Genomic DNA, 24,458 nt, shown 5'->3' on the forward strand with positions numbered 1-24,458 from the left:
AAAAATTCCGGGAATGCAGAGCATAGTGCTCTCTCTTTTCCTTCTTCCCCCAAAAAAAAATCCGTGCCTGCAGTACCTGCGCAGGGTACCTACTGTACCCTGTACCTGCGAGGGCACAAATCCCCAAAAAAAATCCGACCTGTACCTCCTGTCGCAGCGTCCGTACGGCCACGTCCGTACGGTACAGGTGCCTGTACGGCGTCCGTACAGTCGGTACGGATGGTCGTACCTGTCCGATCGACAGGCTGCACGCAGTCGGTACTGCGCGCTGCGCGCGCCTGGTAGGCTGCGGCCGCCGGTGCTGTGCGGTGCGCAGCTAGCTACTGCTGCAGCTGTGGCTGCGTGCGCGCCTGCTGCGCGCGGCGGGTCGCGCACCTGCTGCGCGTGGCGGCGCCCTAGCTTGCTACTGCTGCGCTGCTGCTGCTGCGCCCTGGCCTAGCTGCTGTTGCCCTGCTCGCACGCCGTGTCCTGCTCGCTGCTGAGGGCACGAGGCCCGAGGGGAGAGGTAGAGTGAGGGGTAGACCGGAGAGAGGGGGAGAGGTAGAGGCTCTGATACCAGTTGTGAGGGGAAGAGTGGGGGAGTGGAACGATGAAGACAGAGAGAGAGAGGGAGACACAAGAAGTGTGGGTGTGTAAAGTGTTTAGCCACACCACAAACTCATAGGTTTTATTAGGATTAGGCTTTCACCCTATGACTGTCTTTTAAGACAGTCATAGGTGTCATAACTTTAACAAAAGGGTGGCAATGTGCCTTTACCCCAACAGTAAGGCATGGGAGGGGAGCTCTTTCAGTTGAATCAGCTCATGCAGGTACTCTTCTTGATGAGGAGAAGCCTGAGACATTTGAAGAAGCACATGATAATGTGCATTGGATGAATGCCATGCACGATGAATTGCAGTCCATTCAGAAAAATCAGACATGGGAAGTTGTCAATTTGTCACCAGGTAAACATGCCATAGGTACACGGTGGGTTTTCAAAGTTAAAAGAAAGCCAGAGGGGACCATTGATCGGTACAAGGCAAGGCTGGTTGCAAAAGGATATGCTCAGAAAAAGGGCATAGACTATGAGGAGACTTTTGCTCCTACATCCAGAATGACAACCATCCATTCAGTTATAGCCATGGCTGCAAACTTTGAATGGAATGTTCATCAGTTGGACATTAAAACAGCTTTCCTTAATGGAGACTTGTTGGAAGAGGTTTATGTCAAACAGCCTCCGGGATTTGAAATTTCAGGAAATGCACTTCAGGTATGCAAGCTGAATAAAGCTTTGTATGGGCTGAAACAAGCCCCACGTGCATGGTATGCCAAAATTCATGCCTTTCTGACTAGCACGGGGCTGCACAATAGTCTAACTGAAAGCACTCTCTACATCAAAAAGGATGGGGGGGATATTTTAGTCATCATTCTTTAAGTAGATGACTTACTGCTCACAGGGTCAAATGAGGATAATATTGCAGATTTTAAAGCTGAATTGCAGACCACTTTTGACATGTCAGATTTGGGGCTGCTACACTTTTATTTGGGGATCCAGTTCACTCAAGAGAAAAGTGGCATCGTTATGTCTCAATCCAAGTATGTGCAGAAACTCTTGGATAGATTCAACATGCAGGATTGTAAGCCCATAGCTACTCCCATGGAGCTGGGGCTGAAGCTTACAATGCATGATGCAGGTGAATCAATTGATGTCACACTCTACAGTCAGGCTGTTGGATGCCTCATTTATCTCTGCAATACACGACCTGATATTCAGTTTGCAGTTTCTCAGGTGAGCATATATATATGCACAGCCCAAAGACTATGCATTGGCAGGCTATAAAACGCATCTTCCGTTATTTGCAAGGTACCAAGTCTTTTGGGCTTGATGTTTCCCAGGGGGGGTGACTTGCAGATGCATGGCTACAGTGACTCAGATTGGGCTGGCGACTATGACACTAGGTAGTCCACAAGTGGCAATTGTTTCTTTTTGGGCAAAGCTTGTATTTCTTGGTTGAGTAAGAAACAATCTACAGTGGCTACCTCTTCATGTGAAGCTGAGTACAAGGCAGCTTTCATAGCGACAGTTGAATGTGTTTGGTTGCGTCGTTTATTTGTTGATCCTTTCATTGGAGGGTCCTTCTCCAATTCTCACTGATAGTCAGAGTGCTATTGCAGTGGCAAAGAATCCTCTGTTTCATGCTCGCACGAAGCACATTGAGGTTCACTATCACTACGTCAGAGAGAAGTTGCATGAAGGAGAGATCAGTATGATCTATGTGTCAACACATGACAATGTTGCAGACATTTTCACCAAAGCACTTCCACGTGAAAAGTTTGAGGCATTTCGCAGTGCCCTGAACTTATCTCCTTTTGGTGATTGATCATTTCCTTGTACATGACATTGGCACTGCAGGGGGGTGTTAGAACTATTGTTATAATTTAGCAGTGACCAATGTAATGTAATAAGTAGGTTAGGGGCACTTTTCCCTCATTTAGAGGTTTTTCCCTCGAACCACAGTTAGTTCACTAACTACGGTTAGTGAAGGATAAGGTTTTGTCACTTAGACAAAACCTATCACTCTCTTCAGTTGTACTACACTCTTCTATTGCAACTATTGCTTTCAGCTCTCTACTACCTTCTTGCTCTCCTGCTCTCACTCTGCTCTCTCTCTCCCTCTACAACTCACAAATAAGTCCTTGGATATGCAACAACTTGGCTATATACACTTACTGTTTTTGAAGTCTAGGGAATTGAAGACTAGAGAGAAGGATAAAACATCCATATCCCAAATCAAGTATATCAACATGGAGGATTGCAAGCCAATTAACACACCAATGAATACGGGTGAAAATTTATTGAAGGATCTAAATAGTCTTGACATAGATAGTACCTTATACAAGCAACTAGTTGATAGCTTGATATATTTGACTACCACTAAACTAGTCACAACTTAAGGAAACCCAAGAGGTGAAAGGAAGAGCTCTTCCCTCTCTTAAGATGCCGTGTGCTCGGCGAGGGGCGAACTCAGATGTCTGCTTGCCCTAAGGAAAGGTCTCCATTGGGGTCTCATCCTCATCGGCTATATACGTCAAGCCTGTTGTCTAGCATCATTTGCCACTCTCTTTCCTCTTTTCTTGCCTTCCACACTCATCCAAGCCCCCTTTGATAGGGGGGGTCACAAAGCGTGGGTAGGTCTTGGCCAAGTGGCCCAGCTGCCAACATAGGCCCTTCCCTACTAGGTACAAACATCCACGATCAATCGTGACTCCATTGTAAGAGAGTACTAAGGCTGCTGAAGTAAGGTTTTTAAGATAGTGCTGAAGTAAGCCCTATTGGAGAACAAGACAGATCAATGGGAGGCCTGGAAAGTGGAGGATAATCATGTATCTTAGTAGGTGATGGGTTGACTCCATAACATCCATGTGAAACCCTGGTTCCAAGTGATGAGAAAGCGAGGCGTGCACCAAAATACGTTGGACTCTACTACACCAATGCCCAAGTGGTGCCCGGGAGATTAAGCTAGAGGAGAAAAACACTCCTCATAGAGGGTGACTCCTTAATGTGATAACTTTCCAAAGCTAGACTCACCTGGACCCAATCCCGAACCTGTCATCATGTGGGGTTAAGGCCAACAATGCGCACCACCCTTGCTCTATCCTACAGGTCCTCGCGGGAGGGGGAAATCTAGATGGCTAAGGGTGTCAAGGGTCCTACCATGTGAGGCGCTCAAGCCAAACACATTGATCACCTTCTAGATCACAAAACCACTTATCAAACAAAAACCATCACCTACTAACTCAAGAGGAAGAAGAAGCAAAGGAAGGAGGCAAGAAAAGGGGAAGCAAAGGGGGCTAGGAGAGAAAGGAAAGGTCAATCAGAGTCACCTTAGGCAGTGAACCGGAACTAAGTTGCAAAACAGCCAATCTCTATCTCTCATTTATGGATAGCTTAATTTGTATCGTTTCCAAAGCACCATATAGAAGGTTCTCCTTCATGAAGGAAAAAAAACGGAGACACCATGCGCAGAGGAAGGAGATCTTGTGGGATGCTGATCTTAAAAGTCTCCTCAGATATGCTTAGCAGAATAGTATCAGGTCAGTCAGACAGGTGGGGAAGTCTGCCTAAAATAACTAATAGCAATGGACCAGGTTGAGAGGCTAGACCTACATTTCCTCCTTGGTTCACAATGGAACCTCGAAAAGGTCCTAAAATGCAATGGTCTCAAGCCAATCGAGTGTTCTTCTTGCAAGAATGTTAACATGATCGTATCTGAGTGTATGCAAACACTCAGCCTAACAACTTTTTGGTTGCTGAATCCAACTTCAAAGAGAGTACAATCTACTATTCGCAACCACTGATGACATGGATGACTGTAAGATAAAGTATCCTGTGATGCCTGCAAAATTTGAAAGCATAAAGTTTGAAAACTAGAGGATGTGGGTGATCTACCTACCATATAGACTCACCTAGACCTGGACTTGATGATTATGTGGAATGCAATGGAGATGAATGCCAAGTAGTAGCATATCGTGTCGTCAGCCAAGTAGAGCACGTGTTGAGTTTGTGCATCATCTTGGTTGTCAGGTGTGTACCGGTGCTGCGGTGTCCACTTCGATGGGCCTTCCTTGGCCGAAGAGACGAGCTGCAGAAAGGAGGAATGTGAGCTGACCAAAAAGCAGGCTGCACAGAAAGGGCAGAGAAAAGGGGAGGCTGAAGGGCAGAGAAGTGACTGAGTAAGGGAGCATTAGACAATGAAGCAGAGCAGGGAAGGGAGCAAGCGTGAAAAAAGTCCAGCAGCTATGTCAGGCTATTAATAAGATATCAGACAACCTTTTAATCGTCTCATGGTGTATGAAGATATATTGGATACAAAGTGCCAACCTTGCAAGTGAAATGCATCATATATTGAAGCCTTCCATTCCCTCACAGAGCCCTCTACTTTATCATTACTTTCTATGCAAGAGTGTCTCCAAAGATTCTAGGACTCCCTAAAGCCAAGCCTTTTTCTGCAAATGACTGACTAGGAAATCAATGCAAAGCTTGCATAAAGTGAGAGCTTAAACTTCAATTAGCATTAGACATATCATACCTAGTGATCGGTCTATAGCTTTTTGGGAAAACGCATGAGAGCCATCCTTCGCATTTGAAAAGAGCAGCTCCCTTCCTGCATTCCTCTGCCAGTTCAAATGGGATGCAATGAATGCCACAGCTATTGCTAGACATAGAAATCATATAGATATTTTCCCATGTACCTACGTCTTGAAATACCATTGCAAATGAGGAAGTTTCACACTATGTAAAAGGATTAAACAAAACACACAGTAGTACTTTCATCTTCAACTCACAATATCCATCTTTAACTTTAAAAACAGCATGAAATTTGAGCTCTGTCATGCAGAGTTGAGGAGTGAGAATATGTCTATGTGACATTACTCCCTTTTGAAGGCGATTCCCCTCGTTCTTTGCATGACAGTGAGTGGGTTTTTGTATCCTTGATTCATAAATTTATGAGACCTACAATAAGGAAGGGATATGAGCCAGTCCACTTGCATCTCTTCACATTATAAATACTAAGAAAATAGGGAAACCTTATATTTCTTGACTTTAAGTCCAAGATGCTTCACCAGACTCGCCTCTTCTCAATGCTTCATATTTGAGCTTTGAATGCTTTTCACGAGAAGAACCTCCCGCCTAGGTACAATCCTTCAGACGTCGAATTTAATTCCCCCGAGCAATGAATAAAGGTCATCCTTGAGCAAAGATCCCTGCCTTCAAGCTCGACTTACCGTCAACTTCCGTCAGGGCTCTAATACCAAGTTATAAATGAAAATCCCACTAGAGGGTATCCCACAAGCGGAAGACTGATAGATGAGCCCAGGAATTCACTAGGGAATCAAACTTCTTAACTTGTGTGTATTTCACAACCATAGGTGTGTGTACAAGCCAGTAAATAGACACTGCATCCAAGACAAATAAAGAAGCCACAATAATATATTTCCAACGGTGGTCCTCCGATCTTACCAAAAGTCCTACTACTATCCTGGCACCTCTAGATCTCTGATCCTGCGTCTCCTCTGAGCTTATGTAGACTCTCTATCCAGTGATCTTTCCACTTTGCTGCCCGGGTAGTCAGCCTAGGTGGGCAGCACCTGAGTCTGCAGCTTCTTGTGCCCCTTTCACCTCCTGAATAAAGGCCCAAGGAAGGTCCACTGCTGCTCTTTTTTGCTCCTTGAATGGCTGCTCCAAGAGTGTATGGTTGCTCCTACTACATTGAATGCCGCTCTCCCTGTGTACGCTAAGACCAACACTCTAGGTAGGTCTAACATCTGTAGTTTGTTTGTGGCTGTAATACCGCAGTAGTGCCTCCACCCCAAAAAGAAAGAAGAAGGGAGACCACGGGACAACCCTGGTGAACAAATATGGTGCTGATCCAATGCTCTAAGAAGCTCATCCTGTACATAGTGCACTTGAGAAAGGCACAATCCAGCCTGTCACAAGCATTCTTCAAGTCCAAGAGAAGGACTGTGAGAGGCTTGGACTGATATGGACTCCCAAAAGGTGGAAATATTGTCTAGAAAACATGTTCCTGAACAGAGTGGTCGAGAACAAGTAGGCAAAGGTAAAGACTCAAGACCTTAGCTTGTAGGCTATGCCCAAAAAAGTCATCAAATCAGCTCTGCTGTCTCCGCTCCAAGTGCTACCCTCCATTCCACACTACGACACCCTCTCTCAGATTTTCTCGCTTGAATTCATCATTTCTTTCACACTTCAATATTCCATGTACAGTACATTTGTGAAAGTTGCAACTTTAATTCTCTGAGGTGTATTCTAGTCTTCAAACTGAAAAATATCCCTGGAACAGCTATAAGGACAGTAGGTCAACACCGAAAAAAAAAAGAGGAAGATCATCCGGTTACAGGTAGTGTTAAACAGACCCGAATTACCCAGCCAGGTGACATTTACATAGTTTTTTACATTGTCCCACATTTTTCTTTGCACGTGCTAATTCACGTTCTACTGCAAGGTCAAAGCCCTCATGTGTTTGGTTTTTGTCAGAGTCGCTTGATGATCAATTGTCTGCTACAGTTGATCGTTCTGCCACAATATATTCAATGAATAATTTTGTTGAAATGTTCTTTTTTTTGCTCTACGACTGCTTTGTCGTTTTTGTCCTTGTCGTGCCACGTTGGAAAGTCAGGTGATAGCTTGTGTTCTGCTTGAGTGAATGGAAGATACAGTAAGCATTGCTCCCTGTAATGGTTTTCTGGGTCTTTGTGCACGTTGTAGTTGTTGAAGTGGATAATTTTTTGCCGTTTTCTTTTACGTGAACCAGAGGAGTTAGTGTCGTATTGTGCCACATATTCCGCGAGGCAAATGCTATGCATGCTCATTTCTCTCTTGTAGTACTTTCTCACATGATCGTCGAAGAAAAACTCTTTGGATCCATACTCTGCAATTGGTGATGTCGCTTCAATAGACGTGTTCTTTCCTCTGGCATGCTAGTACGTGATGCCTTTAAAGGCCCCAAGGGCCCCCTTTTATAGGGCACAAGGCCCTTGCAAAATAGCCGAAGCCCTTAGTGGGCCGATTGGAATCCCCCCTACCAGCCAGAGGGGTGCTCTATAAATGCCCCTTTAGGGCTCCATTTGGAGGAATTTGATGGCCTGCTTGGCCACGTCAATGGCCTAGGCTCATCCGGCCCAGTTCTCTACCCCAAACCATGCCCTTATGGACCACAAACTGTGCACATGCCTCCAGCCATCAGTCCGCACCCTACCAGCCTTCCTTTAGGCCCTAGATGAATTGTCAATGCATCCGTACAGCCCTCCGTACTCGCTGACATCAGCACTGAGTCATCCGTCTCCTCATCGCCTCTTTCCCTTGCTGGAAACCCTGTACAAACAAGCCCCTTGCATCTGCAAACATGGCACATTGGTACTTCCATAGTTTCTCAGCTACCCACATGGCACCCTATGTGCTGCCCATGTGGCAGCCCCATGTCCCATTCTATTGTCCTATGGTCCACCTCCTCATTTGGGGGCTCATAGGTGGGAACGTGACCGACCCTAATCCAACACCCCCTCTCGCCGACCCACATTCACCCGATCCCAATTTGTCAATGAAGATAGCTCCAGTAGCTCGCGTGTCGTAGCCCACTAGAACACTTTGGTGTCGCCATAGCTTCCTGGCTTTTCATCTGTAGGAAACATGGGGGGGGGGGGAGAGAGAGAGAGAGAGAGAGAGAGAGAGAGAGAGAGAAGACACGAAGAAAGCTTTCATTCATTCATCAAGTATATCAAGATAAGTGAAGTGCAAGCCTTATATAGGCTACTCACTTACACAATAGCACCTAGTGCATATGGGATAAGTCCCATAATGACACGTGGCACTCACATATGACTCACACACATGAACTAGTACTAGATCACCTAGTACTACACACCAACACACTCTTGGGCTATGATATCTCCAACACCCCCTTTAGAGCAAAGAGTGTGAGACCCACACGCAAAGAGTAGACTGATCCCCCCTCCACCGCAATACTGCAAGTGTGATAGTGACTTCTCAGTCAGCTTGCGACCGGCAAGGGCAAACCATCACTCATCACCCCCCCTTACTCTTAATTGGGTTGTCAAGGCCATCAAACCAAAGTAAAAGACAATACATTCATTTTTGGGGAGCAACCCAAGGTAGAGTACCTCTTATAGACTCCAAATACATTCAATTTAGAGGGACAACTCAAGGCTGAGGACCTTTATTGACTCAACACAAACACACATAGCATAGGGGCCTAGAAAGCCCAACCTTGGTTGAAAGGATCCTCGTCCTCAAGAGAGAAGCAGTGAACCTTTGTTGTAGCTGCATGTATCTCCTCCGGGGGCTCTTTAGGTTCAGCTTGTTCTTCAGCCAAGAGATTGGCATTATGCTTCTCTTGTTCCTGTTCCTTCTTCTTGAAGAAATGGGCTTCAATGTGTCCTTTCCTCTTGTAAAATCTGCAAATAATGTTCTTGTTGGTCTTCCATTTGCTTGTGGAAGCAAATGCTTGATCACCAGGAGAGGCAAGAGCATCTTCCTTATTGCAACAGTCCTTCTCAATGAGGAGCGCCACCATATCATCAAACGTGGTAGTGGCAAGGCGAAGGACTTCAAGAGTGTGCTCAAAGCAAGAAATTCCATGCATACTCTTCATAAGGACAACCATCTTATCTTCATCATTAGGTGGGCTCTTCAAACTTGAAAGTTGTTGAACAAGAGATTGAAACCAGGCTTTCTGCTTATAAAGAGCCCCAAGGGGGCGGTTTTTGACAGACCAAGTCGGCCAGAAAGGGACTGACTCTCTTGGTCGGTTATTTTGGGTAGGTCTAGGGGCTATAAAAGGAGGGCCTCCATACTCTCATTCATTATCTTCTGGAGCAGCAGTTAGGGCTTCCTTGGGCCTATTCCTAAGAGGTGAAGGAGACCAAAAGAGAACTGCAGACTGAGCTAGTAAGTGCTGCCCACCTAGGCTGGTTTCCAGACAGCAAGGTGGGAAGAACATTCTGGACAGAAAGCCTACAAATGCTAGAGGTGGAGCATGCAGGCTCGAGTCTAGAGATATCTAGCAGATAGTAGAAGTACCTTGTGGTACGATCAGAAGACCACACCATTGGTGGGACTCTAGATCTATCTCTTTTGTTGTGTCCATAGTTTTGGACAGAACTATATTTTAGCTTCTATATCTGGTTGGTTAATTGTCTATTGATGAGTCTGCACATTTATGTGATGCACATTAAATGACGAAGTTTGCGATTCCACTCCCCCACACACACTGTGTGAGCTCTTGGGCTACTCTATCAGTCTTCCGCTGTGCATACCCTCTGTTAGTTTATTTCTAACATGGTATTAGAGCCCAAGTAGGAGGCTCACAGGTGTGGGAGTCTAACGGGAAAGGACCTTGCTGAAGGACGACCCTAATTCTAAAGCTCTTAGGGAATCGATTTCCACAACTGGAGGACAATGCCCTTGCGAGAAGAAGCGTGACTCAGGTTCAGTCAGGTGCGTTTAGAGTTCTAGTCTACAGAAGGTTGAGTTTGTTTGACTTTTGCTGTGTGGTTTAGCAGCAAAGATGTCAATCTCTTACCCATTCTCTCCCTTCCCCCTCCCCCAAATTTCTTTCTTTCACCATCCCTAACTTTGGAGAGTCTAGGAGACTGGATGGGACAAATTATCCAATCTAGAAGGTGAAGATCCAAAGTCATTTAGTAGCTTGAAAGCTGCGAAAACCGACAACGGGAGTGGAGGCAAAGCCGGAGGATATAGTGGACAACAAGGGGATGATACTCATACCAGTAGATGGAGAGGAGCTTGAAAGGTTGGGAAGATCGAGATGCCCACACCCTGGCATTGATCATAGGGACTACGACGGACTCTGTACTTCCTCACATCCAGATGGCCGAGACGTCAAGAGAGGCATGGGCCATTTTGAAGGAACTGCACGAGACAGATAACACATCCAGGATCTTGCTTCTTTAGCATCAGCTCTACAACCTGGATATGGATGAGGGAGATTCGGTACATAACCACTTGACGAAGGTTAAGGTGGTAAGGGATCAACATGGATTCATACAAGTTTACCTATGAATGGATTGGTAAATTATTGTTTTGGACATCACTTATCAACGCTTGAATGGTACAAGGTAACTATTAACAGCATTTACTTTGGCACAACGATGCTAAATGTTACAAGGGTAACTACTAATAGAGCTTATGTTGGAGCACAAAGTAGGGTCTTCAATACCATTCAACTCAAATTTAGATGGAATAACTTAGAATCTTCAGGTCCAAATAAGAACCTTGCTGGAAAAGGCCTCTACCAGAAGGTGGACTCGTGCCAATTGGCCTTGATGGTAATGAGGAGGCTACCACGGAGTTTCAAAAGCTTCGTTACGACTATGACAGCACGACAGAGGACCAAACCTTTGACTTTTGAGGAGTTGGGCCCATTACTAGCATAGGAAGCAGCTAGGGAGAAGCTCTACAACAACGACAAAGATGACAAGTTGTTGCTGGCAGAGGATTACGCTGGCAAAGGGAAGGGCAAGCCTAACAGTGGCAAGTCCAAGAAGGATGACTCTGATGACGAGGACACTTCCAAGAGGAAGAAGAAGAAGACATGCTTCTATTGTGACACGCCAAGCCATTTTGCAAAGGATTGCAGAAAGAAGAAGGCAGATCAGAAAACCAAATAGGAGTCCGACTCAGATTCATAGGGTGACACAAAAGCCAAAGCTAATGTGGTAATCGAAGAGTTGTTCTTGGTGACATCTCCATGTGTTACTAAGGTCAAATATGTCGACCTAGAAACCACAGTGATGATGTCTGACATTGAGATGTGGGTCGACGAGGAGTCAAAAACCTTTGTGGAGGTGAAGGATAGCATGGAGTGCTTGGTATCGTCTAGGTGCGTGGTTGTTGATACTGACACGAGGGTGGACTCCATGGAGTGCCCTAGGGTTTCGTGTTCATATGGTTGCTATAGTTCAGAAGGAGATAGTACAAGATTACACAGGCTATTGGTATGTGCCTCGATGAGGTGCATGGTTTGCTTTCAGAGCAAGCACACAGGTAATACGAGATCTGGTATGAACTTGATGTTCTTAATTTGAGCCTTTATAGCATGATGTGGAGTTCATCTGTCTCAGGTAATGCGAGATTGGAAGGAATGGGCCTTCTTCGAAGGCAAAAGGGGAAGTGTGGGTGCTTCTTCAAATCTCGGACACAAATTGCTGGAAGGTGATGGACAAGGTGTACTGAAGCACCTCCTTGAGAGCTCAGTGAGAGTTCATGATCCAGGTTATCTTGAGATATTCTTTTGTTGCGGGTCTTGCCAAAGGAAGGACGAGTTGAAACAAACCCTCGGAGCATGGTGCCTGGAAGACTCTAGGTTGTTCACTCATTATGAGGGGGACAACTGGAAGACCGTGGTGGCTGGATTGCTCGAGTTCGAAGGTGGGAACGTGACTAAAGATGGTGGTGCCAGGAGGTGCTACCAAAGATGGACCTGTGTACCAGGATGGTGTGCACAAGCGGAACAAGACCCGGTGGAGCAGGAGCCACTAGATGAAAAGCCAGGAAAATATTTTGACATCGAAATGTTCCAGAGGACTACAACCAAGAAGTTACTGGAGCATCGTCATCAACGTTTTGGCATTGGGCCGAGATGTGTCGGTGAGAGGGGGTGTTGGAAAGGTCACCTCCCCATCTGTAAACCCACATATGAGGAGAGCGTGGGGGAGGGAGACCTAGGGTATGTGCCCAAGAGAAAAGGTGAGAGGGGGCTGCCACATGGGCAGCAAACAGGCTGCCATGTGGGCAGCACACAGCAGCCTGGCAGAGGTGCAGCATGGCGTAGATATGTGGGCTCGAACAGGCCCCTGATAGAGGCGCACAGGAGGCAGAAAAGAGCTGGCACATGGCGCGGCATGGCAGGGCAAAAGGCGCCTGCAAAGAGCACCACAAAAACCCTTATATAGGGCAGGACAGCCAGCCAACCAGGCCGACCAGGGTCGGCTGGTTAGGGCTGGTCAGACTGGCCAAGTCGGCCTGCATAAGGGGCTGGTCCCCTGTATAGAAATAAGGGAAAAAGTCCCGGTCTTAAGGGCCCCAAGGGGGCGGTTTTTGACAGACCAAGTCGCAGGGAGGGGCTGACTGAGTCGGCTATTTGCCCCTCTCCTGGTCGGTTATTTTGGGCAGGTCTGGAGGCTATTAAAGGAGGGCCTCCAGGCCCTCATTCATTATCTTCTGGAGCAGCAGATCTACAGCAGACATGAGCAGCAGTTAGGGCTTCCTTGGGCCTATTCCTAGGAGGTGAAGGAGACCAAAAGAGAACTGCAGACTGAGCTAGTAAGTGCTGCCCACCTAGGTTGGTTTCCAGACAGCAAGGTGGAGAAGAACATTCTGGACAGAAAGTCTACATACACTCGAGGTGGAGCACGCAGGCTCGAGTCGAGATATATCCGGCAGATAGTAGAAGTACCTTGTGGTAAGATTAGAGGACCACACCATTGGTGGGACTCTGGATCTATCTCTTTTGTTGTGTCCATAGTTTTGGACGGAAATATATTGTAGCTTATATATCTGGCTAGTTCATTGTCTATTGATGCGTCTGCACATTTATGTGATGCACATTAAGTAAAGAAGTTTGTGATTCCACTCACACACACTGTGTGGGCTCCTGGGCTATTCTATCAGTCTGCCGCTGTGCGTACCCTCTGTTGGCTGATTTCTAACAATTTGGTATGCAGTAGCAGCAAGGCGGCTATGCAGAAGACCTAAGGGGTTGAGAAGGCTGAAAGGAGGAGGTAGAATGACGCCAAACAAAGGCAGCTGCAAGAGGGAAGAGGCTAAGCAGAATTAGGGTTAGGGCTGGAGATGATGACGTGGCAGAACAAAGATTAGGGCAGGGCTATGGCGGGAAAACCTGCTCTGATACCATGTAGGAAACATGGTGGAGAGAGAGAGAGAGAGAGAGAGAGAAGGTTAGGGTGTGAGGAAATGATGCTCAAATGAAGACATGAAGAAGGCTTTCATTCATTCATCAAGTATATCAAACTAAGTGAAGTACAAGCCTTATATAGGCTCTCACTCACACACCAGCACCTAGTGCATATGGGATAAGTTCCATGATGACACGTGGCACTCACACATCACACACACACACATGAACTAGTACTAGATCCCCTAGTACTACACACCAACACTCTTTCGCTATGATATCTCCAAGATCATCCACTGGCTCCTGCTCCGCCACGTCCGGTTCCGCATAAGTGTACAATCTGGTACGTAGATCCATACAAGGTAGCACCTAATGGATTATGGCCCCACCACCTGTAGGATCGAATGAGAGAGAGAGAGTGCAGATAGCAAAGCGTCGCACAAGTCTTAGCCGTCACGTCAAACTTGGATGAAAAAAAATAGAGAGTACAAAGTACTTGTATCTAGACCTAGGACTAAGTGTCCTAGCTGTCACATAGGACTAAGTGTCCTATGTGGCCTAAAAGGCACTAACACTACAAGTGCCTATATTTATGCTTACAAGGCACATACCATGGCCTATAGGGCATCACTAGAACCACCAGGACATGGCCTACAAACCCCCCTCCATGGGATGGGCTGAAGTACTCTGGAAACGTCTCAGAATACCTGGTATTTTCTGGTCATGGTGACACATGTTCATCTTAAAGGATATAGCCACCTATGAATGTACAAGGTAAGTTGGATCGTGTAACAAAGGGAACCAAGTGTAAAGCCTGTCGGAAGACTTCGAACTTGGGACGAGGAAGTGCCTTTGTAAACATATATGCTATGTTGTCCTCTCTGGGAAGATAGGACAACTCTATGTCTCATGCTGACAACCGCTCCTGAACATAATGATAGTGAACTTCAATATGCTTGGTACGCGCATGAAACACTGGGTTACACGCAATGGCCAAAGCACTCTGGCTGTCAGTATAGACAATAGTGGAGAATGTCTGGTGAATACCAAGATCTATAAGTAACTGCCGAAGCCAAACACACTCTACTGTAGCGGTGAAAGCTGCCGTGTACTCAGCCTCACAGCTAGATGTGGCAACTGTTGGTTGCTTCTTGCTGAGCCAAGAGATACATGAATTGCCAAGCAAAAAACAATTGCCAGTATGTGACACTTTGGTGTCGGAACATCCTGCCCAGTCACTATCCGTGTAAGCATGCATGGTAAGTGAACCCTGATCACCATAGAAGAGGGCTAAATCCTAAGTGCCTCTGAGATATATGAAGACTCTCTTCACTGCCTGCCAATGCAGTGAACTGAGCATGTGCATGAATCTGCTGAGCTGAGATATTGCATACTGTAAGTCAGGTCTGGTGTGACATAAATAAATAAGGCATCCAACAGCCTGCTGATAAAGAGTGATATCACATGGTGGGCTCCCATCATGAGCTAAGAATTTGAAGCCAAGGTCCACTGGAGTAGAGATTGGCTTGCAATCCTCAAACTGAAAACGATCAAGGAGCTGTCCAATATACTTGGACTGAGACATCATAATTACCCCCCTCAACATGAGCAAACTGAATGCCCAAATAATAATGGAGCTGTCCCATGTCTGACATGTCAAAAATCTGGTGCAAATCAGCCTTGAAAGCTGCAATTTGCTGAGTATCTGGGCCCGTGATGAGCATATCATCCACATATAATATCAGCACTAAAAAATCAGATCCACTCCCACGGACATAAAGAGTGGGTTCTGTGGGGCTATTCTGAAAACCAAGGGATAGTAAGTGTTCATGAATTTTGGCATACCATGCCCTAGGTGCCTGCTTCAAACCATAAAGGGCTTTTCTAAGCCGGCATACCTTATTTTCAGAATTAACAACCTCAAAGCTAGGAGGTTGTGTGACATATACTTCATCCTGCAGATTCCCATGAAGAAAAGCAGTCTTGATGTCAAGTTGGTGCACTTGCCAATGATGATGGGCTGCAATGGCAATGACACATCTAACGGTAGTAATCCTGGATGTGGGAGCAAATGTCTCCTCAAAGTCAATGCCTTGATGTTGAGCATACCCTTTTGCAACAAGACGGGCTTTGTATCGATCTATGCTGCCATCAGATTTCCTTTTTAATTTGTAGACCCACCGGGTTCCAATGGCATGCTTGCCGGGAGGGAGATCTACTAATTCCCATGTGTCATTTTTAGCAATGGAATGTAGGTCTGCTCTCATTGCATCCATCCACTCTTTGCTGTCAAAAACATCTTTATGGCACAGAGGCTCTTCATTGCAAGTTGTAACAAGGAGTGCAAACTCAAGAAAGTGACCATGCTGTCTATTCCCTGATCTTGTCCAAGCAGCAAAAGGCTGATCTTGTTTGCTGTCCCTCAATGTATCAAGAAGCCATCTGGGAACTTGCCTTTGCTGTATATTGACAGCTCTTTCTTCAATGACTGCATCATGAATAGTGGGATCATTTTGTGCCGGAAGAGAAACCTACAAATCAGCATGAGGTAGTGGCTGATTATTGCTTGGTGGAGGGCCTGCAGGAGGCTCATGTTGCTGGTCAAAGTTCTCTTTTGAGGATGGCAGAGGTAACCAAGATTCAAAGGCATCAAACATGTCAACATCTGGCTTAGCTTTGCAGTCCACAAGAGGAGAAGCTGAATGTTCAGCAAAGATTACATCTCTACTCACAATAATCTTCCCAGTATTTGGTTTATATAACCGATACCCTCTTATATGCATTTGGTGGCCTTGTCATCAAGCTTATGTCTCAGCTGAGATGGTACATGAACATATGCAAGAGACCCAAAAACTCTCGTGTGTGAAAGTGAAGGCTTCCTGCCTTTCCATGCTTCATAAGGTGTAACAGTCTTCAATGCCCATGTAGGTGATCTATTCAACACATAGTTGGTACACATTATTGCATCAAGCCAAAATTTATTGCGCAAAGACTTGGCCTTAAGCATGCATCTGGCCATCTCCATTATGGATCTGTTTTTCCTTTCAGAAACAGGATTCGACTGAGGAGTGTAAGGAGTAGTACATGAGTGAATAATTCCCCGTGAAGACAGAAATGCATCAAACTCCTTTGACATATACTCTCCCCCCCTATCTGTGTTGAGGGTGACAAGCTTGCATCCTGATTCATTCTCAACCATATTCAGCCATCTCTGAAAGCATAAGAAAACTTCAGATTTGGCTTTTAAAGGATTCTGCTGAGGAGTGTAAGGAGTAGTACATGAGTGAATAATTCCCCGTGAAGACAGAAATGCATCAAACTCCTTTGACATATACTCTCCCCCCCTATCTGTGTTGAGGGTGACAAGCTTGCATCCTGATTCATTCTCAACCATATTCCGCCATCTCTGAAAGCATAAGAAAACTTCAGATTTGGCTTTTAAAGGATATATCCAGCAATATCTTGTGAAATCATCAATGAGAGTCATGAAATGCTTGTACCCCCCAATGGCATTTGTCCTCATTGGACCACAGACATCACTGTGCACTAGCTGCAATTTCCTTTGTGAGAGTTTTGGACAATTCTTTTGAAAAGGAAATCAATGCATCTTACCCAAAAGACAACCCTCACACACATGTTTGGAAACTGTGTGAGTTTGAGGTACATCATTTGCCATCTGCTGTGAATGTAGCTTTGCAAGAGCTCTATAATTGAGTGTAGCTTTGCAAGAGCTCTATAATTGAGATGGCCCATTCTCTCATGCCAAAGATGAGTTTCAGCAAGCTGTGAATCTGAAATAGCCAATGCTTCAATAGAAAGTGCAGCTGAATGATGATCAAGGAGATAAAGCCCTTCTTGCAAAGTGCCAGTGAGAACTATGGCATTGTCATCATGAAGATCATAAACTAGGCATCTGTAGCCATCAAAAATAACTCTGAAACCTGAAGTGGCAATTGCTGAAATTGAAATCAAGTTGACTTCAATTCCAAGCACAAAAAGAACATTTGTCAAAGTAACAGGATGGCTTGAAATGGATGTGAGCTGCACATCTCCAATTCCTTTTACAGCATATGAAGCATTATTTAGCACATGTGACGGTCCCCCCTCGAGGTGCATCAGCTAAAGAATGAAACAACTGTCTGCAAGATGTGACATGTTTGGAAGCACCACTATCAAAGTACCAGGACTGAGCATCATTAGCAATAAAGAATGCATCAGCTTTGGAGGGATCAAATGAGCAATGGATAGCCCATGCCCAATCATCCTGAAGAGCATGTGCATGTGAAGCATCTTCTGGCTCATGGGATTCAATAGCATGAGAGGCATTAACTGTCAATCCTGCTTTCTTTTTCTTCGAAGCAATGCACTTCCTCCATTCTGAGATTTCATGTCTAGGCTTGCGACAAGAGTTGCATCTTTTCTTCTTTGACTTATCTGCTGTATTTTTAGATGCATGGGAGGAATTGCAGCTGCTATGTGCAGATTTTGGCTTGCCCATAGGCTTGGAAGCCTTGCCTCTTCCTGTCTGTTGTGAAGCAAATGCATGATCAGGAATAATGGCTTGTCTATTAGCTCTACTTTGCTCTTCCTGCAAAAGCAAAGTCACTAGCTGACCAAAAGAATAGTGGTCTGGATTACCCATGGTCACTAATCGAAGGGTTGTAGCAAACCCTTGATATGTATCTGGCAATCCATTCAATGTGGTACTGACAAGCTGCTGTGAATTTGGCTCCACCTCATCAATGTTGGCAAGTTGTTCCATGAGGTCCTTCACCTTTGTCAGATATGCATCCATAGAGTCACCTTCATTCATGCTGACTTCCTGTAATTGCCTTCTCAAATATGCAACACGTGCCTCATTGCGAATCTGATAGAGAGAAGCCAATTTATCCCAAGCATCCTTTGCTGTCCTGCAAGACCGGATGTGTGGAATAATGATTCTCTTGCATGATAAAGCAATACATGAATGTGCATTTGCATCTCTTGCATCCCATCTTGTCTATTCCTGAGTTGGAAGAGTAGTAGCAGGAGTGCTAGAAGATGAGGCATCAAGAGGAGTAACCCCTGCAGAGGGACCAGCAGTAGAGGCAACCATTGTAGCATTGGCTGGCCTCAGATCAACCCCAGAAACAATATTCCACAAATGCTTTGCAACAAGAATATGTTTCATGAGATAAGACCACATAGGATAGTTGGTGCCATCCAACTTATCATCTTCACGAAGAACTCCAAATAAATCTTGATTGTTCCCAGCCATAGCAAATGTGATACCCTGAAAGAAGCCTGAAAACCCAAAAGCCTTAAGGCTAACACTGCAAAAAGCTGGCTGTCCAAAAATGACAGCAAATATCTGCAAATTTTTGACCCAAATCAAAGGGCAAATGCAGATCTGACCCAAATGTGACTGTGACAGGCAATGTTCACTGCAAAGACAGCAAATCTCGCAAAAGCCCCAAATTTATTGAGGGCAAATAGACCAAAAAGAGGGCAAATGCAGAAAAGCCCCAAATTTTGCTGAAATTTTTGCAAATGTGACCCAATGTATGCAAATCTGACCCAATGTATAGCCTCAAGGCTTTAAACTGCAAAAGTATGATTGCCAAGCTTGTACGGTACTCTTGGGACAAGTACCACTATACAGATAGTACTGAGCGCAGTGCGGAATCCAATATATGACACAGGTACAATGTACGGAGACTGTACCGAGTAGGTACGTCTGTTGTACGAAAACCTGGTGTATGGAATAATAGGTACAGCTGTACGGATGTAGGTACATTCCCATGTGGCTGTACGGCGGCGCAAGTACGGAATGCAGTACGAAGCAGTTACAAGACCTTACAGAAGATGTACGGCGTACGGCGCAAGTACAACGCAAGTACGGAGAGTAGTACGAAATGGGTATGACACCTGTTGTACAGCTGTACGGCGATGTAGATCCTGTGTGTAGGTTGTACGGTGTAGGTACGTAGTAGGAAGCGGAGCAATACGAAACCGTACGGTTGTACGGCGCAGGTACAAGGGACGTACGTAGTGCAGTACAGAAACAGGTACGAAGCTATACTGTACGACTGTACAGATGAAGGGGCAATGAAGTTGAAGGGAGCTGATACGAGTCCGAGTGCAAGAGACGAATCTAAAACGCTGCTCTGATACCATTGTAGAATCGAATGAGAGAGAGTGCAGATAGCAAAGTGTCGCACAAGTCTTAGCCGTCACGTCAAACTTGGATGAAAAAAAATAGAGAGTACAAAGTACTTGTATCTAGACCTAGGACTAAGTGTCCTAGCTGTCACATAGGACTAAGTGTCCTATGTGGCCTAAAAGGCACTAACACTACAAGTGCCTATATTTATGCCTACAAGGCACATACCATGGCCTATAGGGCATCACTAGAACCACCAGGAGATGGCCTACACCACCTTCAGTCAGGAACCCACCTTCGAACTCAAGCACTCCAGGTACCAGTATCCTCCAACTGTCGCCCTCATGATGGGTTTACAGCCTGAAGTCCTCCAGGCAACATTCTCTCAGGGTCTGTTTCAACCTGTCCTCTGTTTGGCTAGGTCTGCAATCAACAGCATACCCAAGACATTATATCCTAGGCATAAATCCAAATTACATGGACCATTTGTGTATCATCGAATCAACAACCTCCCCTTATTGGCGATCAGTGAAAGTCGAGATCTCATCCAAATAGAACCCAAAGAGTGTCGGTGAGAGGAGGCATTCCTTATTGTGCTCTTAATCCAATTTGTCAGGCCTCTAGGGTCGCCCGTACTCTCCCTCTAACCGACTCATATTAGCTCATCACCTCCCAGATCATGTCTCTTGGAATCTGTATCCCTTGGAGTCTCTTAATCAAGTGGGCTTGTGGGACTATATCAAAGGCCTTGCGAAAGTCTACAAAGCAAGCGTAGACTTCTTGGAATTTTGATCTCTCCTCCTCGATGATGGCCCATAGAGTGAAGATGCGATCAGAGTCGAATGCTTCCTCCAGGGCCCGGCCTTTCGTAAAGCTTGTTGTCCTAGTGCCTCTATGTAGAAGCTGATCTCTCTCTCTGCCTCCTCCCGACCTCTCAGCCAACCCCCGCCCCACTTCTTGTATCCTCTTCACAACCCAGGGAGTCACCCATGCAGCGCATAAGCTTCATAACGGTCGAGCTAAGGATCATGAGGGCCTATGCACAGAGTTTGCTGCCTATGGCATCAAAACTCTAGCCCCCATCCTGGCAACGCTGTTCAATGAAGCTGTCTGCCACGGGTTCCCCAGAGCCTGGACCCTGAACACTATCACACCCATCCACAAAGCAGGAGATCCCATGGATCCAGGGAATTACAGGACCATCATGGTTGGACATGTTATGTCCAAGATCTATGCATCAGTGTTAGATGGCGAGGTCAGTGCTCGCGCAGAGGTACAAGGGCTCAGGGCATCCGGGCAGACCGGCTTCAGAGCGGATCACTCGACTTACGATCACATTTTTACACTACAAGATGAAGGTCACAGGTGATGATGTGCCTGAGGCCAGACATAGGAGACAGAGAGTATATTGTTGCTTTGTGGATTTCCGCAAGGCATTCAACACCGTTCCCCGCGCCCGACTCATCAGACGTCTGCAGGAGTTAGGCTACGACTCGGTGATTATTTGGGCAGTAGTAGCTCTCTATGAGCGGGTGATGGGGCTGGTCAGGATTGGCACCAGCTGGACCCCAGAGATCACGAGCACTATCGGAGTCAAACAAGGATGTCCCTTGTCACCGACTCTATTTGGCCTCTACGTCGACGAGCTCGAGACCACCGTCAGGACACTCGGAGGTGCAGGCTGCTCTCTTGCGGAGGCTATCATCCAGATTCTCCTATACGCAGACGATGTAGTACTACTATCCTCTTCTGCTACTGATCTTCAGCGACACCTGGATGGACTTCAGGTCTTCTGTGATACACATGACTTGAAGGTCAACCTTGGGGAAACCAAGGTGATGATCTTCAACACTTCCAGACCCGCTATGCACCGAGAGCAGTTCCTCTTCGCCGGCGACCCTGTTGAGATAGTTGACTCTTACACATACTTGGGCGTTGTCTTCTCAGGCCCGATCTTCACGATGCGCCCGGCCATGCAGGCCAGGATCAGCCGGGGATACGCCGCTCTTGCCAGGCTGGAGCGACAGTGCTACCACTCCCACTTCCAGGACCCGTGGACCAAGTCTCTCCTTTTTTATTCTTTGGTCTGCCCAGCAGGCATGTACGGTAGCCCTTGGTGGGGAGTCGACCTTTCAGACACAGAGTGGGCTCGAGTCGAGCGCCTACAGATACTGATGTTTGCTCGGATGATCCGCAGCAAACCATCGGTACCACACCAGATCATTCTAGCAGAGTTCGGCGCCTCACCCCTACAGCTTGATGCGGCTTTTCAGGCTATCACCTATCTCCACAGAGTCAGGGATTTCAGCTCCTCCGCCGACGGTCGCCTCCGCCTACCTTGGCTAGCCCTATCCTCCTCTATGGCCTTATCCGTTGATGGGGACCAGCGATGCTGGTATAGTCGTCTTTCCAGTTGGTTCACCCGACTGGGCCTCAACTTAGACCGGTTGCCTCCTTGTCAGTACGGCCTCAATGCTCCACCATCTCCCCTCTCCCCCACTGACCAGGAGGTCAACCGGCTCATTCGAGCGGATCTGCTCCAGCTCCACACCTGGCGGACATGGTTTCTTCACTCCGAGCTTCCTGTGAAGCTCGACTTCTACCGCCGACACTGCCTCCAAATCTCACAGGAGGGCTTCATCACACCTCCGGGTTACACACAGCTTCATCTACCACATGCGCTCCGGGTCTCCCTCGGTCAGTTTAGGGTCTCGTCACACCGATTACGGATCGAGAGCGGACGCGCAGAGGGTATCCCACGAGAGGACCGCCTTTGCCCACTTTGCGACTTGCAGGAGATCGAGTTGGAGGAGCACTTTGCTTTCAAATGTCCTATCTATTATGCCATTCGAGGCCGGTACCACTGCCTCTTCCGCGACGAATTCGGCTCCCTCCCACACATGCTGCAGTTCCCGGATCAGCGATGCCTAGCCGCTTTCTTACATGAGATGACTCGCCATCGAGATACCTCTCTCCGAGCACGGCGACATGAGCATTGCACACAGCGTGAGGACACCCAGCGGCCTATCACTGACTTCTTCCAGTCACAGGATACCTCTTCTCAGTCTAGCCGATGACGCGGACGTGAGCGAGAGCCAGAGCCACGACAGCTGCGCCAGCGGACAGACTCACACATCCAGGTCCATGACATCTCGTCTCTGCTCTCTGCCCGCCCCACCGGGGTTACCGTTGCCCTCATCCACATGGCCACCCGCCGCCCCCGACGACCGAGCTCGACTAGGCCGCGTGACGTCAGAGGCCAATCATCTATCGTAGGGTTTTTCCCGACCTCCCATTTGACGGCCCCTCTATGATTGGTCTCTGACGATCACCACCTGCACATGTACACTGTATCTCCCCCCTCTGCCCCATTTTTGGTGCCCCCCCCCTCTTTTTTGTATCATCTGGAGGTAGACACATATTTTTTGTATCAGGACTAGACACACAGTCCTTCATAACCTCTTTTTTGTTGAAACGGTTGGCTGGCCCGTTTTGAGACCGCCACCGTTATGCTCATTGTATCAGTTATCTTTAGTCTCATAGACCTTTACGGTCTCCCGAAGACTTTAATAAACTTTCTTTCTAGTACTAATCTGTAAATCTTGCCACCAATCATGAGAGTGCGGAGTTCCCAGTGTCCGTGGCATCTGGTACTTTTTCTATTTGAGTACTCAGAGCCAGATGGAGGTTGTGACTTAGAGGGGACACCAGAGAACCACACATGTGTTGTGCGCAGATGACATAGTCCTCATATCCTCTTCAGCGACGGCAAGCCCACAAAGACACTAGAGGGCCCTAGAGGTGTTTTGCAGGAAGAGAGACCTGACAATCAACCTTGGCAAGACCAAGGTTATGATCTTCAATAGCTCACGGGTAGTACTTAATCAACATAACTTTACTTACCAAGGACAATCGGTGGAGATCGTTTAGTCATATACCTCTTCACTGGGCCAGTTTTCACAATGACTCATGAAGCCGAGGCACAACTCACAGAAGGGCAAGGAGCTCTAGCTCAACTAGAGCGGCAATGGTTTCACGCACACTTCCGAATGCTCCGACGAAGGGATGGCTATTTGATATACTTAGGACGTCGATGGCCATGTATGCAACACCACTCTGGGGGAGTGAAATATCAGCGATGAGCGATTGGCCGAGATTTGAGAGGCTACACGTGATTATGGGGTCTAGGAAGATTCAAAGCCAGCCCTTGGTCTTTTTTGGGGGGGGAAAAAAAAAGCCAGCCCTCGGTTCTTCATGAGATTGTACAAACGGAGTCTCCATATTGATGCCATCTTCCAGACAGTGATGTATCTTCACAAGGTTTGCACCTTGCCTACCTGAAGACTACCGAAGTTCGCACTAGAGTCGTCCAAACAAGTAACCAAGAGAGGGGTTAGCATGGTCTGGTATGGACGCATATCCATATGGTTGCCAATCAGGGTATTCCGATGGACTAACTCTTTCCCTTCTAGTACAGGTTGGATGCCCCATCCTTCCGGATCTCGCGAAATGAGATCCAACTCTATACATCACAGACTTTCTTTCTTCTTCCCTTTTTTTTTTTTTGGGGGGGGGGGGGGGGATCCAAAGTTCCACACGAAGATCCAATTATACCGTCACTACTTCTTGAGAGTATTAGAGGATGGAGTGATTATCAGACCATAGTATCTAGAGGATAGACAAGTCTCACATGCATTGAGGATTGCAATCGAATAGATGCTGGTCTCATCTTATCAACTGAGGATTAAGGCAGGGAGAGCCTTGTGCACGCCTACATAATAGCGGATTTGCACGCTATGCACATTGTCGGAGGTGGAGACAAAGGAACATTTCCTTTGTACCTACCCAGTTTACGTGATGC

The 24,458-nt window shown here is 46.6% G+C and overlaps 1 protein-coding gene across 2 annotated transcripts in view; it reads right to left on the reverse strand.

The window, feature by feature from the left end:
- The window catches only part of LOC147901483 (S3 self-incompatibility locus-linked pollen protein), a 174,202-nt gene that overhangs the window by 134,207 nt on the left and 15,537 nt on the right, over positions 1-24,458 (reverse strand). For both annotated transcript variants that reach the window (XM_087374617.1, XM_087374616.1), the window contains exon 4: positions 5,071-5,155. In XM_087374617.1, the coding sequence (XP_087230743.1) occupies positions 5,071-5,155 (85 nt within the window). The remainder of the gene's footprint in view (positions 1-5,070; positions 5,156-24,458) is intronic.

The sequence above is a fragment of the Dipteris shenzhenensis genome, chromosome 5 (genome assembly GCF_047967505.1).
Source record: "Dipteris shenzhenensis isolate YYH24624 ecotype China chromosome 5, Dip_SZ_1.0, whole genome shotgun sequence".
NCBI classification, from domain to species: Eukaryota; Viridiplantae; Streptophyta; class Polypodiopsida; order Gleicheniales; family Dipteridaceae; genus Dipteris; species Dipteris shenzhenensis.